Genomic DNA, 17473 nt, shown 5'->3' with positions numbered 1-17473 from the left:
TGTCTATTGAGAAGCCAAGTTATTGGGCGAGTGATATGACATTTCAAATTAGCCGTTGGATTTGCTCCTCTGTCTCTCTCTGTCTCTCTCTCTTTCTCTCTTCCCATTTCCGGCCTATTAGTCTTTTGAGCGGCTTCTCCTTCTGCAAGTAGTTTTTCATTTTTATTGTTTGGTTTCATTGTCAAGCTTTTAGCTTTGCAACTGAAGCATACATGTCATGTTTTTTTTTTTTTTTTTTTTTTTTTAAAGTTTGATTTCATCACAATTCTTGATTTTGCTTATATGAGTTTATAGCCCTCAACTGAATCGGACGACGAAAGTACAGAGTGTCTATTGGAATAAATCTCACAATGATGGAACAAGGGAGCTTGCATGAACGGTCTTGCCAGCACCAGTCACGTAATGAGCCTATCCTACCAGGGTTCCATTGGGGACCAGCCAATGGTGACCCCCGACAAGAACATCCAATGCTCACATACGACCATATGGTTGGGGTACCATCTAAGTTGTTCTCGCCTGAACAAGTTGACGACTACAAGTAACTGTTAAAAACAGCTCAAAACAAAAGGATGGGACACACTTCAGATCTTTCCCGCCATATAATGCCTCATGTCTTCCATCACTTCTCAATCCTTATGGCGACAGAGGAGTCCATTGAAGGACGAGGCTAGGTACTAGCTCGGACGATTTTATTTGTAAACATAAAAAACTATGATCCACACAGATACGATATATGCAGAACCAACTTGAAGGGAAAACATAATTCACCATTAATTAAACTATGTAGCATCCTGAGAAGTCATTACACGGCAGATTAACAAACACAGTTATCATTTTTCATTCATGGAATGTATAATACCTGATATATAGTGGCCCAGACGAGGACGAAAAAGGCTTTCAAGGCGAAACAACAGAGAAATAGCACAACATTTCGACTGGCGTGCTTCCACTTTTGAAGAGTTGCGAACTTTTCATCTTCATCTTCATCTTCACCAGCCTCCAAATTCATTCCATGTAGGGCCGCCTTAATCCTTCGGAGCTGTCTTTTCAGCTTCTTCAAATCATACAGGGTCTGATCATATTTCGATTTGGTGTTAACGTAGGCGAACCCCTTCTTATAAATCATCACCAGAACTTGTACCGATAGCAAACGATCAATAGTTAGCATAAGCTTAAAGTTAACTATAAACTTGTTAATGAACCCACGCAAAATTAACAGTTGCACCCCCATGTAAAAAATGTTTAAATTCATAGCGGATGCTAGAAGACGGGTGAGATCCAAATCTTGGTTGTCAGTCTCCATTTCCACCTCCGTGATTTTGTTATTGAAACGCTTCTTTAACTCCCTGAGGACGATGTTCGGATCCATGGTGTTCCTAAAAATACAAAAAGATTGAAACGTTTAACCAAAAAATACATATTGGCATACAACAGTTGCGATGCATGCATCTATAAAAACACAGCAGCATTATCCTACTAAGTGATGTCGGATTGATGCATGCATTGACATTGATGTTTATAGTCCAAAGTAATCACATTCTCCATGCTTTACAAATCGAAAGCTGCGTAAATATGTTTCACAACAGGGGAAGTTGAAATAATAAGATCAAAGAAGTGCTGTTGAAATTTAAGGGTCTTGATTTGATGAGTTGAAATAGAATCCTTATTTGAAATACAGCAATGGCAATTTCGATTTGGTTTTTTTGTAAAGTTCTAACTATAGGTATATGAAAAACCCGTTAAGTTAAAAAATACGTACAACATTAAGATGCAACTCTAAAAGATTATGGTCACGAAACTTGAACAAAAGTCACACAAATTTACATAGCATAAATATAAAAGTTAAGCGCCTCACGGCTATGTCATAATAGATTTGAACATTTGTCTCGGATCAACTTCCAAATCATAATTGCTCTAGTGAATAACTAAGGAAAATAGATAGGTGCGAGATGGAAGAGAATAAAAAACCAAGTATAAACAAAAAGTTAGAATTATGCATGAAAAAAAAAAAAATCTAATTAAAAGTTAAAAAAAGTTGAAGCTTGGCGGGAGCTTTACCAGTGTCGACCCGCCACCGTGAGCGGCGGAGAAAAAGAAGGCGCAGACCACCTCAGCCGCCAATAACAACTGAAATGGGAAAATCAGTAAAAGAAATCAACTTACAAGCCGAATTGTGCCAACAAATTCAAAAAATTCAAAACCCAAAACAAAATTTAGAAGGAAAAAAATCACAGATTTGAATAACCCAAATAAAAATAAATACCTGGAAGGGGTTGGGGAGAAGTGGGTTTGCTCTGCTAGGGCAAATGGGGGATTATTAGTAGTCGCAAATCGCAATGGTCTCTTCATTTCCCGCTGAAATAAGCGTACTTTCACCAAAGTTATTAAGGATAAAAATGTAATTACACCTACAAGAGACAATACTTAGAGATTAAGAAAGGATAAGAAATCTTTAGTTTGTTTTGATTGTTATCTCTTTTCTGTTAGCTGTGATGGCTTTGTATAAATACCCATAGTGTAAAGTTATTCATTGAATGAATGAGAAATATCTTTCTAATATGGTATCACTCGCCTTAAGTCTCATGACCCCCAATTTTTTATCCCTTTTTCCTGCTTCTCTCTGCACCGCTTCATCTTCTTTGTCTTCTCCGATCAATTGATCGCGTTCTTGATCTTGATCGTGATTCTTGCTCTTAATCGCAATCTCTTCCTCCATCTCTAGCTATGGTGACTACTACATCTCCATCTTCGGAATTGAATTCTCCTGTTCATCCGATTCCTGATGCAATCCCCAACCTTAATTCTGTGATTTCTTTTTCCATCACGATCCAAAACATTGGATCCATGGTTCCAATCAAGCTTACAACTACAAATTACCTCACCTGGAGTGCCTTGTTTGCTCCAATTTTCCGTCGTTACAATCTTACTGGTCTCATTGACGGAACTATGGTGGCGCCGCCCAAATATCTTCTTGATTCCTCTGGAAATCATATTGCAACTCTCAATCCAACCTATGTTACTTGGTTTAAGAATGATCAAAACATTCTTATCTGGATTAATTCCACTCTCTTTGAATCTTTAATCCCTTACACAGTTGGCGTGACTTCTGCTCGAGAACTTTGGGCGAAATTGGAATCGCGACTCGCCACTGCATCTCAGTCACACATTCACGAGCTTCGTTCTCATCTTCGCAGTCTTGTTAAAGGTGATTTGACTACTGCTCAATATCTCCAGCAAATTGAAGAAATTGCAGATGCAGTTGCATGTGCTAGTGCTCCTATGGAAGATTCAAAACTTATCTCCATCACACTTCATGGCTTACCTCCCGAATTTGACTCGTTTGTGGATGCTATTCAATTCCATATTGGTTCCACAACTATTGATGAATTATATGGCTTACTTCTCAGTAAGGAAATTCAACTTAACAATCGGAAGTTGTTCTTACTGAGAAGTAAGCCATATAATTCATCATATGATGCTAGGAAGTTTCTCATATGATGATAAACTTCAATTAGAATGACAATGAGATGCTAGGAAGTTTCTCATATGATGATAAACTTCAATTAGAATGACAATTCTAGTGAGACTAGGAAGTTGTTCTTCTCAAAGGGAATGTACCCTTTGACTCCCAAAGAAATAATACGTAAATAGAATCCTTTATGCATACGCAGAAAGGTGATTTATGTATTACATATTGTATGAAAACATTGATATAAGTTGTACCTAGAACGGTACAAGATGATATCAGTGCAAGCCCAGGATCAGAACCATGGCAACTGTCAAGTGAATCCTTAGGTATTTAAGAAATACTAAGGATGGATTCCTCAAGAATGAGGAAGAATTAGAGTAACGTAATGGAAGCGTAAATGAATTAGATTATGAATCTAATCCATCATAGAATATCTCTTCATTATGAATGAAGTGATAATGAGATATCTCTTTATTATGACTAAAGAGATATTTGGGTGGAAACGTTAAAAGTAATGACTTTAATGTGTTCCATCATGTATGCAAAATATATTGCCATATAGAAGCTTACAACATTGTTGTTTGGATGGGAAAGTTCATTTATGAACTCTCCATTCGGTTCCAACCAGAAAGTGTATGACACTAATGGGGCGATAGCTCAAGCCAAGGAATCAAGGTCTCATCAAGGTCCGAACTCAAATGAGAGACTGAACCACATGATTGAGAATCATGTATAATGGTGACGTCGTTATTCTCAAGGTTGCTTCTATGGATAACATATAGATATCCATTGTCTAGGCCTACTACTCAGCCATTTATGAAATGACTACATGAGAGGTATCATCACTGATGACTAAGCTGATTGGCTCTAGTACAAGTGGGAGATTGTTGGAAATGTGCCCTAAAACCAATCATATGATGATACTTTATGGACATTTCACATGTTAAACTAATCTAGTTTAATATTAAGGGCAAACATTATTGTTTGAGCCGTCTCATATAAATGTTATATGCTTAAACGATAAAGTCCAAGGAATATGTGATTGGAAGAATGCGATCTAAAGAAGTTAGATTCATGAGACCATTCTTTCGTTGACACATCCTAAACGTTCCTGATCATAGGATTGTCAATTGGGCATTGACAGTCCGTTAAGATCAGTACGTGCTATGTCTTCTCTCAGGGAGAGTGACTAGTCTCGAGTCATTGGTGTGTGTGACATCAAGACAAGTACGTAGGTGCTCAATAGAGAATGAGTTCACTGAACACGATCAACAAAGAGTTCTTATATTCATGTCACATGAGAACTCATGGTTGGGATAATGCAAAGTAGTCCTTTGACCTGAGGCATCACAGCTGTCTTGTGGTTAGGTACTTGATCTTTGATTATGTCAAAGTCACTCTATCAGGGTGTCCACGGCATCGTCGGGGTTAAGCCACTTAGCCATGGAGGCAAGTGAATGCGCAACAAGGGATCTCTAACCTTCAAATTGTTTGAGGGAGAATACTCTATGATATGATTTAGAATCTCTGGCCAGAGTATGAATGAGATGTTGGAATGCGTTCCAGATCACATTCAAGGTAATCATATAAGTACAAGATTCACATTGGATAGTAGACATGAATAAACTATCAAACCAAACAATGTGGTCAAGAGTATTGTATTAAAGAAAGACCGTATTGCATTTGTAATCCTAAAACTGAATAGGTTCTCCACCTCTTCTGATTAGCTTAGGTAACCATGACATGCTGCTAGGCGTCAACCATGTTTTGTGGAAGCCCTAAAAGTGTATTATCACTAACGGGAGAATTGAAAGTAAGTTTCAATTCACAATCGATTAGAAAGAGTTTTAATCGCCCACTGCCTCGCTAAAAGGAACCTAATGGATCGTTCACCGAGTAAGGTAGAGTTTGAAGAAACAACGGAGATGAGTAAGAATAATTAAATGGTTTAATTATTTATCTAAGGCTAGGATTAATTAATATGTTAATTAATCAAACAAATAAGTTCGTTAAAAACCTCGGGTTAGTTTTGGGCCGCAAGGCCCAATGGGATTTGAATGTCAAGCCCATTAACTCAAGTTGTATGACAACTTGAATAAACAAATGGCTTGAAAGCCCAATAAACCTATAGGCCGGCCATGTGTAAAAGAATAGGGCTTTTGGTCCATTAGGTCACTTATTTGAAGGGACTATATAAAGGACTTTATAGCTTAAAATTTACTAAGGGTTATTTTTGGGGGAAAGGATGAGAACACAAGCTCTCCTTTCTCTCTAAAATTTCGGCCAACCTTGGAGAGATCATCTAGCAATCAAACTCCTCCAAGGTCACTCATTTCTTCTTCATTATGCCTTGGTGATGAATAATTAGAGGTTCTCAATTTTGGGAACTTGGAGAAACCTTTTCATCCATCCAAATCCATGGATCTAAGATGCAAGGAATGAAGGCCCTCTCTTTGGGTGATTAGCCTTTGCTTATGCAAAGAGGAATCTACAAAGGTATTGATTTCTCAACTCACTTTGTTTTGAGTTGAGTCTTGGTTCACCTATCTACTAGGCTTTGAATTTCATGGGTAAATGTTTTGTTTTAAGTGCATACAAGCATGATTCCGCCTTTAATTGTTAATTGCATGCTATTGATGTTGCTTAAATGAACATGTTTTTCACAAATTTTCCTTCAATTACTTGTTGAAAACTCTCTGTGTACAAAAGTTATTGCCTTACGGTCAGATTCTGGTGAAGAATTTGTTAGCATTGTTGTCTATCAATTCTTAGTTAGCCATGGTATTCAACATCAACTTACTTGTCCCCACACCCTTGAGCAAAATGGGTGTGCAGAACGTAAGCACCAACACATAGTTGAGACTGCTAAGACTTTCTTGGCAGCATCTAAAGTGCCTCATGCTTATTTGGTTGAGGCTTTTGCTACATTTGTCTATCTCATTAACAGGTTACCTACTATCTCCAGATATTCTCCTTGGTAGTCTCTCTTCAAGAAAGCACCAGACTATAAGTTTCTCAAGGTATTTGGTTGCATTTGTTTCCCTTGGCTGAAGCCATACACATCTTCAAAACTAGATCCTAAAAGCAAGCCCTGTGTCTTCTTGGGGTATAGCTTAAATCATAAGGGTTATCTCTGTCTACATCCATCCACTCACATATTATATGTTTTAAGGCATGTTATTTTTGATGAATCAACCTTTCCATTTCATTCCATTCATTCTTCTTCAACTACCCCTGTTACCTCTTCCTTATACCAATCTCCCATTACATCATCTCTCACATTTACTCATTTTCCTCCCCAAACTGTCTATTCACCACCATTATCAACATCTTCATCCACTCTATTGAATCCTGCACCACTCTCACCATCCATATCCACCTTTTCACATCCTGCATCATCACCCACTTCTGCAGCTCCTTTAAATTCCACTTCCTCACAGCTTACACCACCTACCAATATTCACCCCATGCAAACACGATCCAAGTTAGGAATTTTAAACCTAAAGCCCTCACTGTAACTAAGCACCTCATTCATCCACCTCTTACAGTTGACTATATTCCTACAACCTACTCACAAGCTTCCAAATATTCCCATTAGCGCACAGCAATGCAAGAGGAGTTTAATGCCCTTATCAACACTGGTACTTGGTCTCTCGTACTTTCTTCCTCTTCTCCTAACCTTGTCGGTTGTAAGTGGGTTTTTCGGATCAAACGAAAACCCGATGGATCTATTGATAGGTATAAAGCCCATTTAGTTGCTAAAGGTTTTCACCAGCAAGAGGGTCTAGACTACAATGAAACCTTTAGTCCAATGGCCAAACCTGTGACTGTTTGACTCATTCTCACTCTTGCTGCCCAATATGATTGGTTTTTCAATCAATTAGATACTAGCAATGTCTTCCTCCATAGCACTCTTACTGAATCCGTGTTCATGCAACAGCCACCTAGCTTTGAAGATCCAACTAAACCATATCATGTTTGTCATCTTCACATATCCCTATATGGCTTAAAATAGGCCCCTTGAGCTTTGTATGATAAACTTCATCAGGCTTTGTCATCTCTTGGGTTCCAAGGCTCTCAAAGTGATCACTCTCTGTTTGTCAAGCGATCTCCCACTTTGGTATTCATCCTAGTCTATGTGGATGATATCTTAGTGACTAGACCATCATCTGCAGCTTGTCAACAAGTCATCACCCAACTCAGTGCCCTTTTTCCCATCAAAGATCTTGGTGCTCTTCACTATTTCCTTGGCATTGAAGTTAAAAGATCATCTTCAGGTATCTTTATCAATCAAACTAAGTATATTTTGGATCTCCTGACAAAAGCAAAAATGGAAGGTGCTAAGCCCTGCAACACTCCTCTTAGTACCACTAAGCTTGATCACTCTTCTCCTCTGCTTGCCAATGCTTTTGAATATCGATCTCTAGTTGGAGCTCTTCAGTACTTAACCTGGACTCAAACTGATCTCAGTTTTGCTGTTAATTTGGTTTGTCAGTTCATGCACAATCCAAGAATCTCACATATGCAAGCAGTGAAACGCATTCTCCGATATCTCAAGGGTTCTCTTGATCTTGGATTATGGTTCTCCAAGTGTTCTCAGGTTCCATCTATTCAAGCTTTTTTCGATGCAGATTGGACAAGCGTGCTCTTTAGACAGAAGATTTACTAGAGGCTATTGCATTTACTTTGGCAACTCACTTATTAGTTGGAGTGCCAAGAAGCAACCTACTGTTGCTCCATCATCAATTGAAGATGAGTATCGGCCTCTTGCTAATACCGCTGCAGAAATCACATGGCTATGCAAACTCCTTGCTGACATTGCTTATACTCTGCCTCATTCCCCCCAGTTATGGTGTGATAATGTCTCTGCCATTTCCTTAGCAAAAAATTTCATTTTCCATGCTCGAACTAAGCATGTAGAAATAGATTACCATTACATTCGTGAAAAGGTTCTGGCAAACCAAGTTTCTATGTCATTTTGTGGGTACACATGATCAGATTGTCGATATTTGCACCAAGTCTTTGTCAAAGCCCAAGTTCCTGCTTCTACTGTGACAAACTTCAACTGAGAATACCACAGTTTCGTTTGAGGGGGGATATTAAGAATAAAAATGTAATTACACCTACAAGAGACAATACTTAGAGATTAAGAAAGGATAAGAAATCTTTAGTTTGTTCTGATTGTTATCTCTTTTCTGTTAGCTGTGATGGCTTTGTATAAATACTCATAGTGTAAAGTTATTCATTGAATGAATGAGAAATATCTTTCTAATAAGTACGGCCTCTTTTTTCTTATTTCTCATGTTTTTGTCGCATTCCTCTCTTATGAATTATGATCGGCTCTATCCCCAAAATTACACTACAAAATCCCTACTGGCAACTGATTTACACGAAGCTCTATATTGAAAACGGAAATTACTTATATGATATGAATACACTGCTACAGTAGTGTTTTGCATTGAAATAAATATGTGTAAATTTTATCCATACGTCTTTATTTTATTGGTATGAGATCCCAGTGTGACAATGTATATGTGTTATGTAAGTGGATGTTAGTGAGAACTGATTTACATACGAAATGAGGTGAGTTTTAGTTTTTCTTTATTTATGGTCATCCAATTGAAAAAATTAAGCAAAAAGGGCAAACATGATTAAACATCTCTTGCTATCAAAAAATTTTCCCATAGGCCCAACTATAATAATTTCCATTTTAATCACTTCTCAAACCCTAATTAGTTACTAGTTTAGGATGATTTAATGTTGATTTTCCCAAAACCAGCACATTGAGTTACGCGCGCCTCTTTCGAAAGAGGTATACTCAAAACGACAACGTCCAGCAGTAGTTTTAAACATTATAATTTTTTTTTTTTTTTAATAAGTGTGCATTTCAAATCTGACGGAACTGATGCCCAAATCGATATTCCCTTCTGCATCGCAAACCTCAATTCCTCTGCGTCGATTCAGTTCTCCACCTTCGATTCCAGGTACCGCCATCTTCAATCTCATATATTGATTTGTTAGGTTGATTACAATTTGCAAGTATAAATTTAATTTTAATTTTATGTTTTCTTCGATTTGTTTGTTGCTGTTGAGATGAAATTTATTGGAAAGAATAAGAATGCGATTCTAGGGTTGGAGTAGCACAAATTTGAATTTGGAATGAGATTTTAGGTTTTATCAACCAAATTTATTCTCGCGTATATTTTTCAAAATCCCCTTTATTTAGCTTAATTTAATTTTGCAAAATTTTGTGATTCTAACTGGTTTCTGTGAATTTTGTTTCCTGCTTGTGACTGATAATCTTGGTTTTTTTTTTTTTTTTTTTTTTTTTTTTTAATCTTTCACAAACAGGGAGGTTTTGTATTGGAGAATGTTCCAAAATCGAAAGGGTTAGGGTTTTGTTAATAGTTAGAAAAACAAGGAGGCACTAGAGATGATGAATTCATGTCCTACTATCTTTGTAATTCTCATGTTTTTAGTCATCTTGAGCTCTGGGGGTGTTCATGTGCTATCTGTTCGTACACTTTCGACTGATCCTTGCAACCCCAAAGCCCAACAGGACCCACAAAATCTCATTTCTGACCAGCTAACCGTACTCATCAATGGCTACTCCGAGTCTCGCATCCCTCTCCTTCAATCCATCGTCTCCACGTATGCAGCCTCGTCTTTGGTTTCATACATTCTTGTGCTTTGGGGAAACCCTTCCACCCCATCCCAGACCTTGTCCCAACTGGCTCGCAATCTCACAGACTCCTCCTTTGGATTCAGTGGCATCTCTGTAATCCGCCAAGCATCTGACAGCCTCAATAATCGGTTCCTCCCCAGGCCCAAAATTAAGACCCGAGCAGTCTTGGTCTGTGATGATGATGTTGAAGTTGACCCGAAATCCTTCGAATTTGCATTTAAAATGTGGGGATCAAACCCGGATCGGCTGGTAGGGTTCTTTGTCAGGTCACACGATATAGATTTGTCAAGGAAAGAGTGGATCTACACCGTTCATCCAGACAAGTACTCTATCATGCTCACCAAGTTTATGCTTTTTAAAAGCAAGTATTTGTTTCGGTACAGCTGTGCAGGAGGACCGGTGATGGCCAGCATGAGGAAGATCGTGGATAGGATGCAAAACTGCGAGGACATATTGATGAATTTTGTGGTAGCGGATGAGGTTAATGCAGGGCCTATATTGGTCGGAGCCGAGAGGGTTAGGGATTGGGGGGATGCGCGCAATGATCATGATGATGGTGATGCACGACGAGGATTGATTGGGGAGGTTGCACAGGTGGGTTTGAGTAGTAGGAAAACGAAGCATAGGAAGAGGAGAGGGGAGTGTATAGGTGAGTTTCATAGGGTGTTGGGGAGAATGCCTTTGAGGTTCAGTTATGGGAAGGTTGTCAACTCCGTTGGCGAACAAGGTCTGTGTCAAAAAGGAGGGAAATTGGTGTTTTGTGATCAATCATAGTTGTTTTTCTGGAAGAACAGAAATTTTCAAATATTAGAAGGATTGAAATCTCATAGTCTTAAGTTTTATGGTGTAGCACCCTGGAGAAAAAAATGCTGCCGTAGCACTCCTTCAGTCTTGCAGTTTACAATGCTAACAAGGTCAGGTTGTGTTTGTCGAGGAAGTTCCTCTGCTTATTGCACTGTTGATGGATGACAAGGCAGGCATTATCGACAATGCCTTGGAAGTGCTTGCTCGAAGAGTTGAGGAGATTGGAAAGAGCAGTGTTTTAGTGCCTATTCTTTTTCGTCTTTTCTCGAAGAGGGCAGGAAAATTCGATCACTCAACCGGTGCTGCTTTCAATGTCAGAATCAGATTGTTTGACACTACAAGACTGTTCTTTTTTTTTTGTTTGATTCAGCACAAAAATGAAAGTGGGGTTGATTTATTAGAAATCAATTCCATAAATGAAAGTTGATCTTCCTTTTCGTATGCGGTGGGCTTGGGCCTGGAAGAGTAAGGCTACTTTTGCAACTTCGTGGCTGTTTGATCCAATTGAATGGGTTGGGCTGCCTCTTAAAAAAGGATCATCCTAGCCATGTATATGCCAATTGTTTCACCGATTTACATGACATAAGTAACCAACTAGCTCTTTTGTCTAATGATATTTTCGGTTTTTATACTGAAACAAGTCTCAAATTCAGTATAACAGCTAAAAATCTCAAGAGTATAAGATATTTAAGAGCATATTAAAGAATCCTCAAAATAAAACCCAATGCATGAATCAAAACTAGGATTGGCTATGAATTGTCAGTAGAACGCAATCAGCAAATCGCACGATTCCAGGAATATGCTTGCCAGGAAGCAACCAAATTCGGAGTCAATCATACACCTTGAGCCAACCAGCCTTTCTTCTTCACGACCCCTACTGGTTGGGCTTTGGCAGCTCGGCTTCCGGTGGAGCAGCCCTTAAATCATGCATCAACATTTGAAATCCTATATGTTTAAGGAACGAGAAAAAACTGTTGTGTCGTAGGTGTATATCTCTTGTATCTAGTACACTCAATTAGGTGAGTTGAGTGTTGTAGATATAGTGGGATATTGTTGGGCATTTTCTCGAGTAAAGTAATCAAGGGTCCTCATGTCCCCAAAATGTTAAGTGCCTCTTATGGCCGCCTGCAATTTACTCGTTTGACGACTCTTTAAATTTGAGTAGGGCAGTTTAACCAGTTAGCTAGCTTGTAAGGGCACTCTCACAAAGGGTAAGGCTTTGTGCATTGGGAGTTGCACTTATGTGAGTTCTAATAGTAACCAAAATATAGTTTTAGCTAGTCAGGCTTGCAGTACTCAAGTTTCTCTTCTTCGTTCAAACACCTATAGAAATGGATCGTAATGATGGGCTAAGTGCACACTTACTTAGAAAAAGGAATACATTAAAGGATAATGAAATGGAGCTGTAAATAATTGAAGGGCCATTGCTATTAATGTGAAGAAAGTAGAAATCAAGAAACCCTAGGACTCGAAACATTCAAACAAACAAAAAAGGTGCCCTGCTCCTAAGCCCTAAGGGAATCCAATGATAAGAACTCAGAAGAAACCTTGTAGTGTAAGAAAGACATTACTACCACAAGTAGAGTATAGAAATTAAGTCCATTTTTGGTATAGAAAATTTAGTCCAACATTTCACTGTCATGAAATCGAAAAGGATTCATTGTAGTAGTCGTCTTTGAATTTTACCTTTAGCTTAATTTTAGTCCCTAAACTCTTATACTTGTTTCTTTTGTTCTCAAACTTAACAATATGTTGAACCATTGGTCATTTTCATTAATGTTGTCTATTTTATGGTTAAATTTAGGGATATAATAGGAATTTCATCCCACATCACTGAAATTGAATTAAAAAATGAGAAATGAGAAAGAAAAAAAAACCTAAACAAACCAAAATTTTTGTGTTAGAATATTGAATACAAACGAGTTCTTTTTGGTAGTTTAATATGTGATTTCTTAGTTGTTTGAGTTCAACCACAGTTTGATCTCCTACTAACTTTGAAATCACATTGCCTAATATTTACAAGTTGCTAAAGTCTAACCATTTTAATTCTGTATTTTATAGTTCAAATTTAATTTTGTTATAAGTTTTTTGAACAAACGATATTATCTACATTAAGGGGTGGGGGAATGGGCTAAGCCTCACAATGGGTCTAATTTGTGAACACGAATTTTCTGCGACAAATGAGACAAGAACACGTGTACAAAATAAATGTATTTTCTGATTCGATCGCCAGAATGCAAAGTGTGTATGTAGGGGGTTGTTGATCCATGGGTCGCGATGTCTTGATCTCGAATGAACGGATGCTGCAAGAGTTTGTCTTGTGGCGATAGAAGAATCAATGTGTGTATTCTTAATGAGTTTGATGAAGAATGCAGAGAATTTTTTGAGTGTTCTTGAATGTTAGAGTATTTGGAAATTTGGGAGTTTCACAAGCTTGAGAGCTTCAGTGTATAGGTGTGAGAATCTAGCAATAATGTGATTCAAATTTATTGATGAGAATCAAACATAAAACCTCTCACTTATTAGTGAAATGAAATACTATTAAATTGTAGTACTAAATGACTATTGCTAGTTTCTCACACCCAGACATTGAACTATAAATAAAATTCATGGACTATTGCTACAATTAAGCCAACGGAAAACTTGTGATGTTTTCTTTTCGGCCACTTGGTCATTTTTATGCAAGAAATTAGACTACTTTTTCATGGTGGTTCAGACGTGGGGGCTTTTCTGACAGTTCCCCTTCGAAAAAAGTTAGGTATTACCTGGTCTTAAATAAGAGTAATGAGGCCATGAAAACGAAAAATCCAAAGCTAATTGCTTTTAAAGAAAAAAAAAAAAAAACTCAAACGAAAGTGAAGGAGAAAACCCTCCTTTTAAGCAAGGCATGCAAAGCATCCATCAGCGTCTTTGTTTTTGGAAAGTGCTATCCATAAACTCATTTTTATGTCTTACACTAAATTTTTTATCATTGATCTTTTTCAATTTATTTAATCTGATTGTTGAAAATTAAAAAAAATATTTGAGAAATAAAAATTAATATGTGAATATCACTACCCTTATTTTTAGGTCGGCACTTTTCCAAATCAAGCTTCCCTCATTGCTTTGCCGCACTTAAAAAAAATCCTCAGAGATCCACTATATTTACCTAAACAAACCACTAACCCTTGCTATATGCTTTGCTTTCGAGGCATTAATTTAATTTATAACTTTTGCATATAAGATGGAAGACTACGTGGTCTGATCTTTTGTTGGTTTTTGACTGCATTTCATTGGTGACCACCTTAGTGTAAAGCTTATCCAAATTGATTGAAGAACATAGAGAGTCCTTGCTTGACTGTACTCTATAATTCAAACTTTATATCCATGAAATCACAAGGAAACTTTATGAAATATGATAAGGGCGTATGCCACTATCATTTCCATATGGGCTCCAATGCCAAGGGCATAAAGAAACACTTGGTCCATCTATAATAATTGTCTTCAATAGACTTGCCTATAATATATTAGTTGCTTACACATTTGTAAATAATTGTCGCTTATTTGTAGTGCATTGATAACTTACCGTCTTGCAGTCGTTACAACTACATGAATGACTTATGCTAGTATTGCTTAAAGCAATATCAAACTTCTAATGATATGCACTAGCTAGTGTTGTGATTAAAGAGGATGATGTAAAAGGCTAGGTGTGTAGACTTAGCAACACCATTTAATAATAATAATAATAATATAGTAATTATTATTCATAGTTCTAGTTCCTCAATACTTGAAGGCATGTCAAATTCCTATGGACGAGGACCTATCAAATAAGAAGAGCCAAGTCTCTAGAAGGATATCATCAAATATAGCCTCATAGTGAAAATGGTTGAATAAAAAAATTAGACCTTCCATTACACATAAGGACCAATAATTCACTATAACAATTCTATTGGGTAACCTATTTAAATATGTGGCCCCAAATAATCTTGCATCTAATTTCATCTTTGATTTTATAATTGGTCATGTTCAATTAAAAATTAAACTGTATTGTTATTGGTCTTGGGAAGATTAGTCTAACCGTACTGCTGAAGTGCTCAGTTGCATCAACTATACTAATGATGAAATATCATATTTACATGTTATTTTATACTTATGAAATATTAAACGGTCTAATCACGTACCACATTTAGTACGTGTGCATTCAAATTGACTAATCGTTTCATGTTTGCGTCGACATGAACATATTGATAATCTCATTTTTGGATTTAACATGTTATTGCGTGTTGATTTGCTATTTTAACAAACTTTATAAATCAAGGCCATATCCTAAAACAATAACTTTAAGTAATGTAAAAACATGACATAGAATTTTGAATAAACTACTTTGAGTATTCTAACAACGTAATATATTAAAATTGTAAAACATTTTGAACTAGCTTCAAGGCCAGTTTTGAGTTTTCAATTGTCTGGGGCAAAATTCAAATGGTGTCTTTTGTAGATTAATTAATAGACATCTTTTTACACACTAATTAATTTTATTAACAATGATAAATATCAGGATTATAAAATAATATATGTGGACTACAGCCGAAGAGAAGGAAAACTATGCGATCAAGAAAACACAACTAGTTTTTTTTTTTTTTTAATTTGAATATATGTAGGGACAAAAAATATTTGGGAAATTCTTATAAAAAATAATTAAGAAATAGTTTGGTGCCCATAGAAAAACAAAAATGCTCATGTGTATTAAATAATTTAAAAAGTAAAGAAATAAAAGACATTACGAAGCATCGAAACGCAATCTCATAGAAACACTTTAATAAGTAATCAAGCTATTTGATATTTATACGAATATAACACAAACTCATACTAAATACCTTAATATTTTTGTCCCTTCGATTTTTTGGGCTCCGGACGGTCGCCCGGTTGACACTAGGACAATGCTAACCCTAACTAGCTTTTAATATAAATATTTGAAAAAGTCTCAAGTTCAAATTACACCCTGAAAAAAATAATCAAACATAACTACTAACCAGGCAATTACCTAATCGATGTTTTCGTTAACTTTCATTGAAACAAATTTTTCGTCTTCTAAACAAAGAACCCGAAACCTTAACAACCATTGTTCTAAAAATATCCGCCTAGGCCCTGTCTAGACGCTAGGCGGTTGGTCACTGTCCTGATTAATGCCTAGATATTTGAAAATTAAGAAAGGGTGCCTAGACCTGCTGAGGTGCCTGCCTAGGTTGCGACTCACTTAAACAGAAAATAGATAATTTTTATTTTGCATTTTTTTTTTAAAATTGTAAGAGATTTGTTGAATACTTAAATGAGCACACATTATATGCTTACGTCCCTATGTTTTCATTATGTTCCAATACTTCATAATATATATATGTCACTCTATTTTGTAGTTTATGATGAAATTATATTTATTTTAAGTATAAACACACTTATTTACATGAAATATAATGGATTTACTTAAATCCACATAGTCTGCTAGCTAGGTGCCCACCTAAACCTCGCCTAATCACCTAAGCGCTAAGTTCCAACCCGCTGTCTGACTAGCGTCTTTTAGAACCTTGCTAACAGCTAATAATTTAACCCCATTAATGTCAAAACCCTTCCGGATTCAGGTGGCTACCCACAATCAACTTGTTTCGTGTCAGTATCATGATTCTTTCCAGATTCTAGGAATCAACGGTCTAGATCTTCATAAAATAAATAAAATATTGCATTACTTGCACACGAAGATCTCGTGATGTGCAATTACCACAAAACCGACATCTCGCGCCATTTCGTACAATTACCAAGGGTATTCCCGTACAAAAATAGACATTTAACTTCATGTGCCCCTCACTTTTCCTGTACGTACTTTCTTGCACCCCACTTTGCCATTTACACCCACTCCCATTATAGAATTATCTGGGCCGAATGTCTGCTACCAAAAAACATTGATAATGTCTCTAATTTGGTAATTATCAGTTGTACAGTCCGTCATGTATGGGGTTTTATCACAAAAAGCTTTGGTATTAGTTAGAGTGGAATTAGGATATTTAAACTATTCTTTTGTCGATTAGGGTATTTAAACTATTCTTTTGTCATTGATACGGCCGATGTAAGATATTTTAACACATCATCTCACGTGAGACCCATTTAGTGGGTCACACATGAGAGATCTACACATCAACAATCACATGGAGTCAAAGAAACTCACTCTACACGCGGGGCCAAAGGACCCACCCATCACATAGAAGTACGGTACGGGTCTGCTCTCTGGTTCTGATGCCATGTATATTTATTACAGAGATGGACCGAAGATCCACTTCCAACAACATCGATACTATCCCAAACTTGATAATTATCATATGCACAATTCATCAGGTGTAAGGTTTTATCACAAAAGATCTTAATATTAGTTAGAGTATGATTAGATATTTTCTTTACCAAAAAGAAAAAAAACGTTAGAGTATTTAAAACTATTCTTTTACCATTGATAAGGTTGATGTGAAACATTTCAACACCCACTACTTCTA

General features: G+C 36.8%; 2 protein-coding genes across 2 annotated transcripts; one reads left to right on the top strand and one right to left on the bottom strand.

Annotated features, from left to right (window-relative positions):
* Window positions 1-259: 259 nt before the first annotated feature.
* LOC108868474 lies at window positions 260-2416 on the bottom strand. The gene is made up of 4 exons (XM_018651709.2): window positions 2264-2416; window positions 2059-2127; window positions 860-1376; window positions 260-532 (listed from the first exon to the last, which is right to left on the bottom strand). Exons 1-4 carry the CDS (start codon window positions 2347-2349, stop codon window positions 260-262), a joined length of 945 nt encoding a protein of 314 aa, XP_018507225.2. The 5' UTR covers window positions 2350-2416.
* A 6880-nt stretch (window positions 2417-9296) lies between these two features.
* Window positions 9297-11569, top strand: LOC103964512 (glycosyltransferase family protein 64 C3). The gene is made up of 2 exons (XM_048580364.1): window positions 9297-9453; window positions 9821-11569. Exon 2 carries the CDS (start codon window positions 9903-9905, stop codon window positions 10926-10928), a length of 1026 nt encoding a protein of 341 aa, XP_048436321.1. The 5' UTR covers window positions 9297-9453; window positions 9821-9902; the 3' UTR covers window positions 10929-11569.
* The last annotated feature ends 5904 nt before the right edge of the window (window positions 11570-17473 follow it).

This window comes from the organism of the source record quoted next, unplaced genomic scaffold, assembly GCF_019419815.1.
Source record: "Pyrus x bretschneideri cultivar Hongxiangsu unplaced genomic scaffold, Pyrus_bretschneideri_v1 Contig15, whole genome shotgun sequence".
NCBI classification, from domain to species: domain Eukaryota; kingdom Viridiplantae; phylum Streptophyta; class Magnoliopsida; order Rosales; family Rosaceae; genus Pyrus; species Pyrus x bretschneideri.
The sequence above is the reverse complement of the archived record's forward strand: the minus strand, read 5'-3'. Positions and strand labels throughout refer to the sequence as shown.

Bases quoted from the DNA above. Each gene is read 5' to 3' on its own strand.
- LOC103964512 (XM_048580364.1), top strand. From the start codon at position 9,903: ATGATGAATTCATGTCCTACTATCTTTGTAATTCTCATGTTTTTAGTC.
- LOC108868474 (XM_018651709.2), bottom strand. From the start codon at position 2,349: ATGAAGAGACCATTGCGATTTGCGACTACTAATAATCCCCCATTTGCC. The intron at 2,128-2,263 runs GTATTTATTTTT...TTCCCATTTCAG, and splicing joins TTCTCCCCAACCCCTTCCAG to TTGTTATTGGCGGCTGAGGT. The intron at 533-859 runs GTATTATACATT...AGTTACTTGTAG, and splicing joins TCTGGGCCACTATATATCAG to TCGTCAACTTGTTCAGGCGA.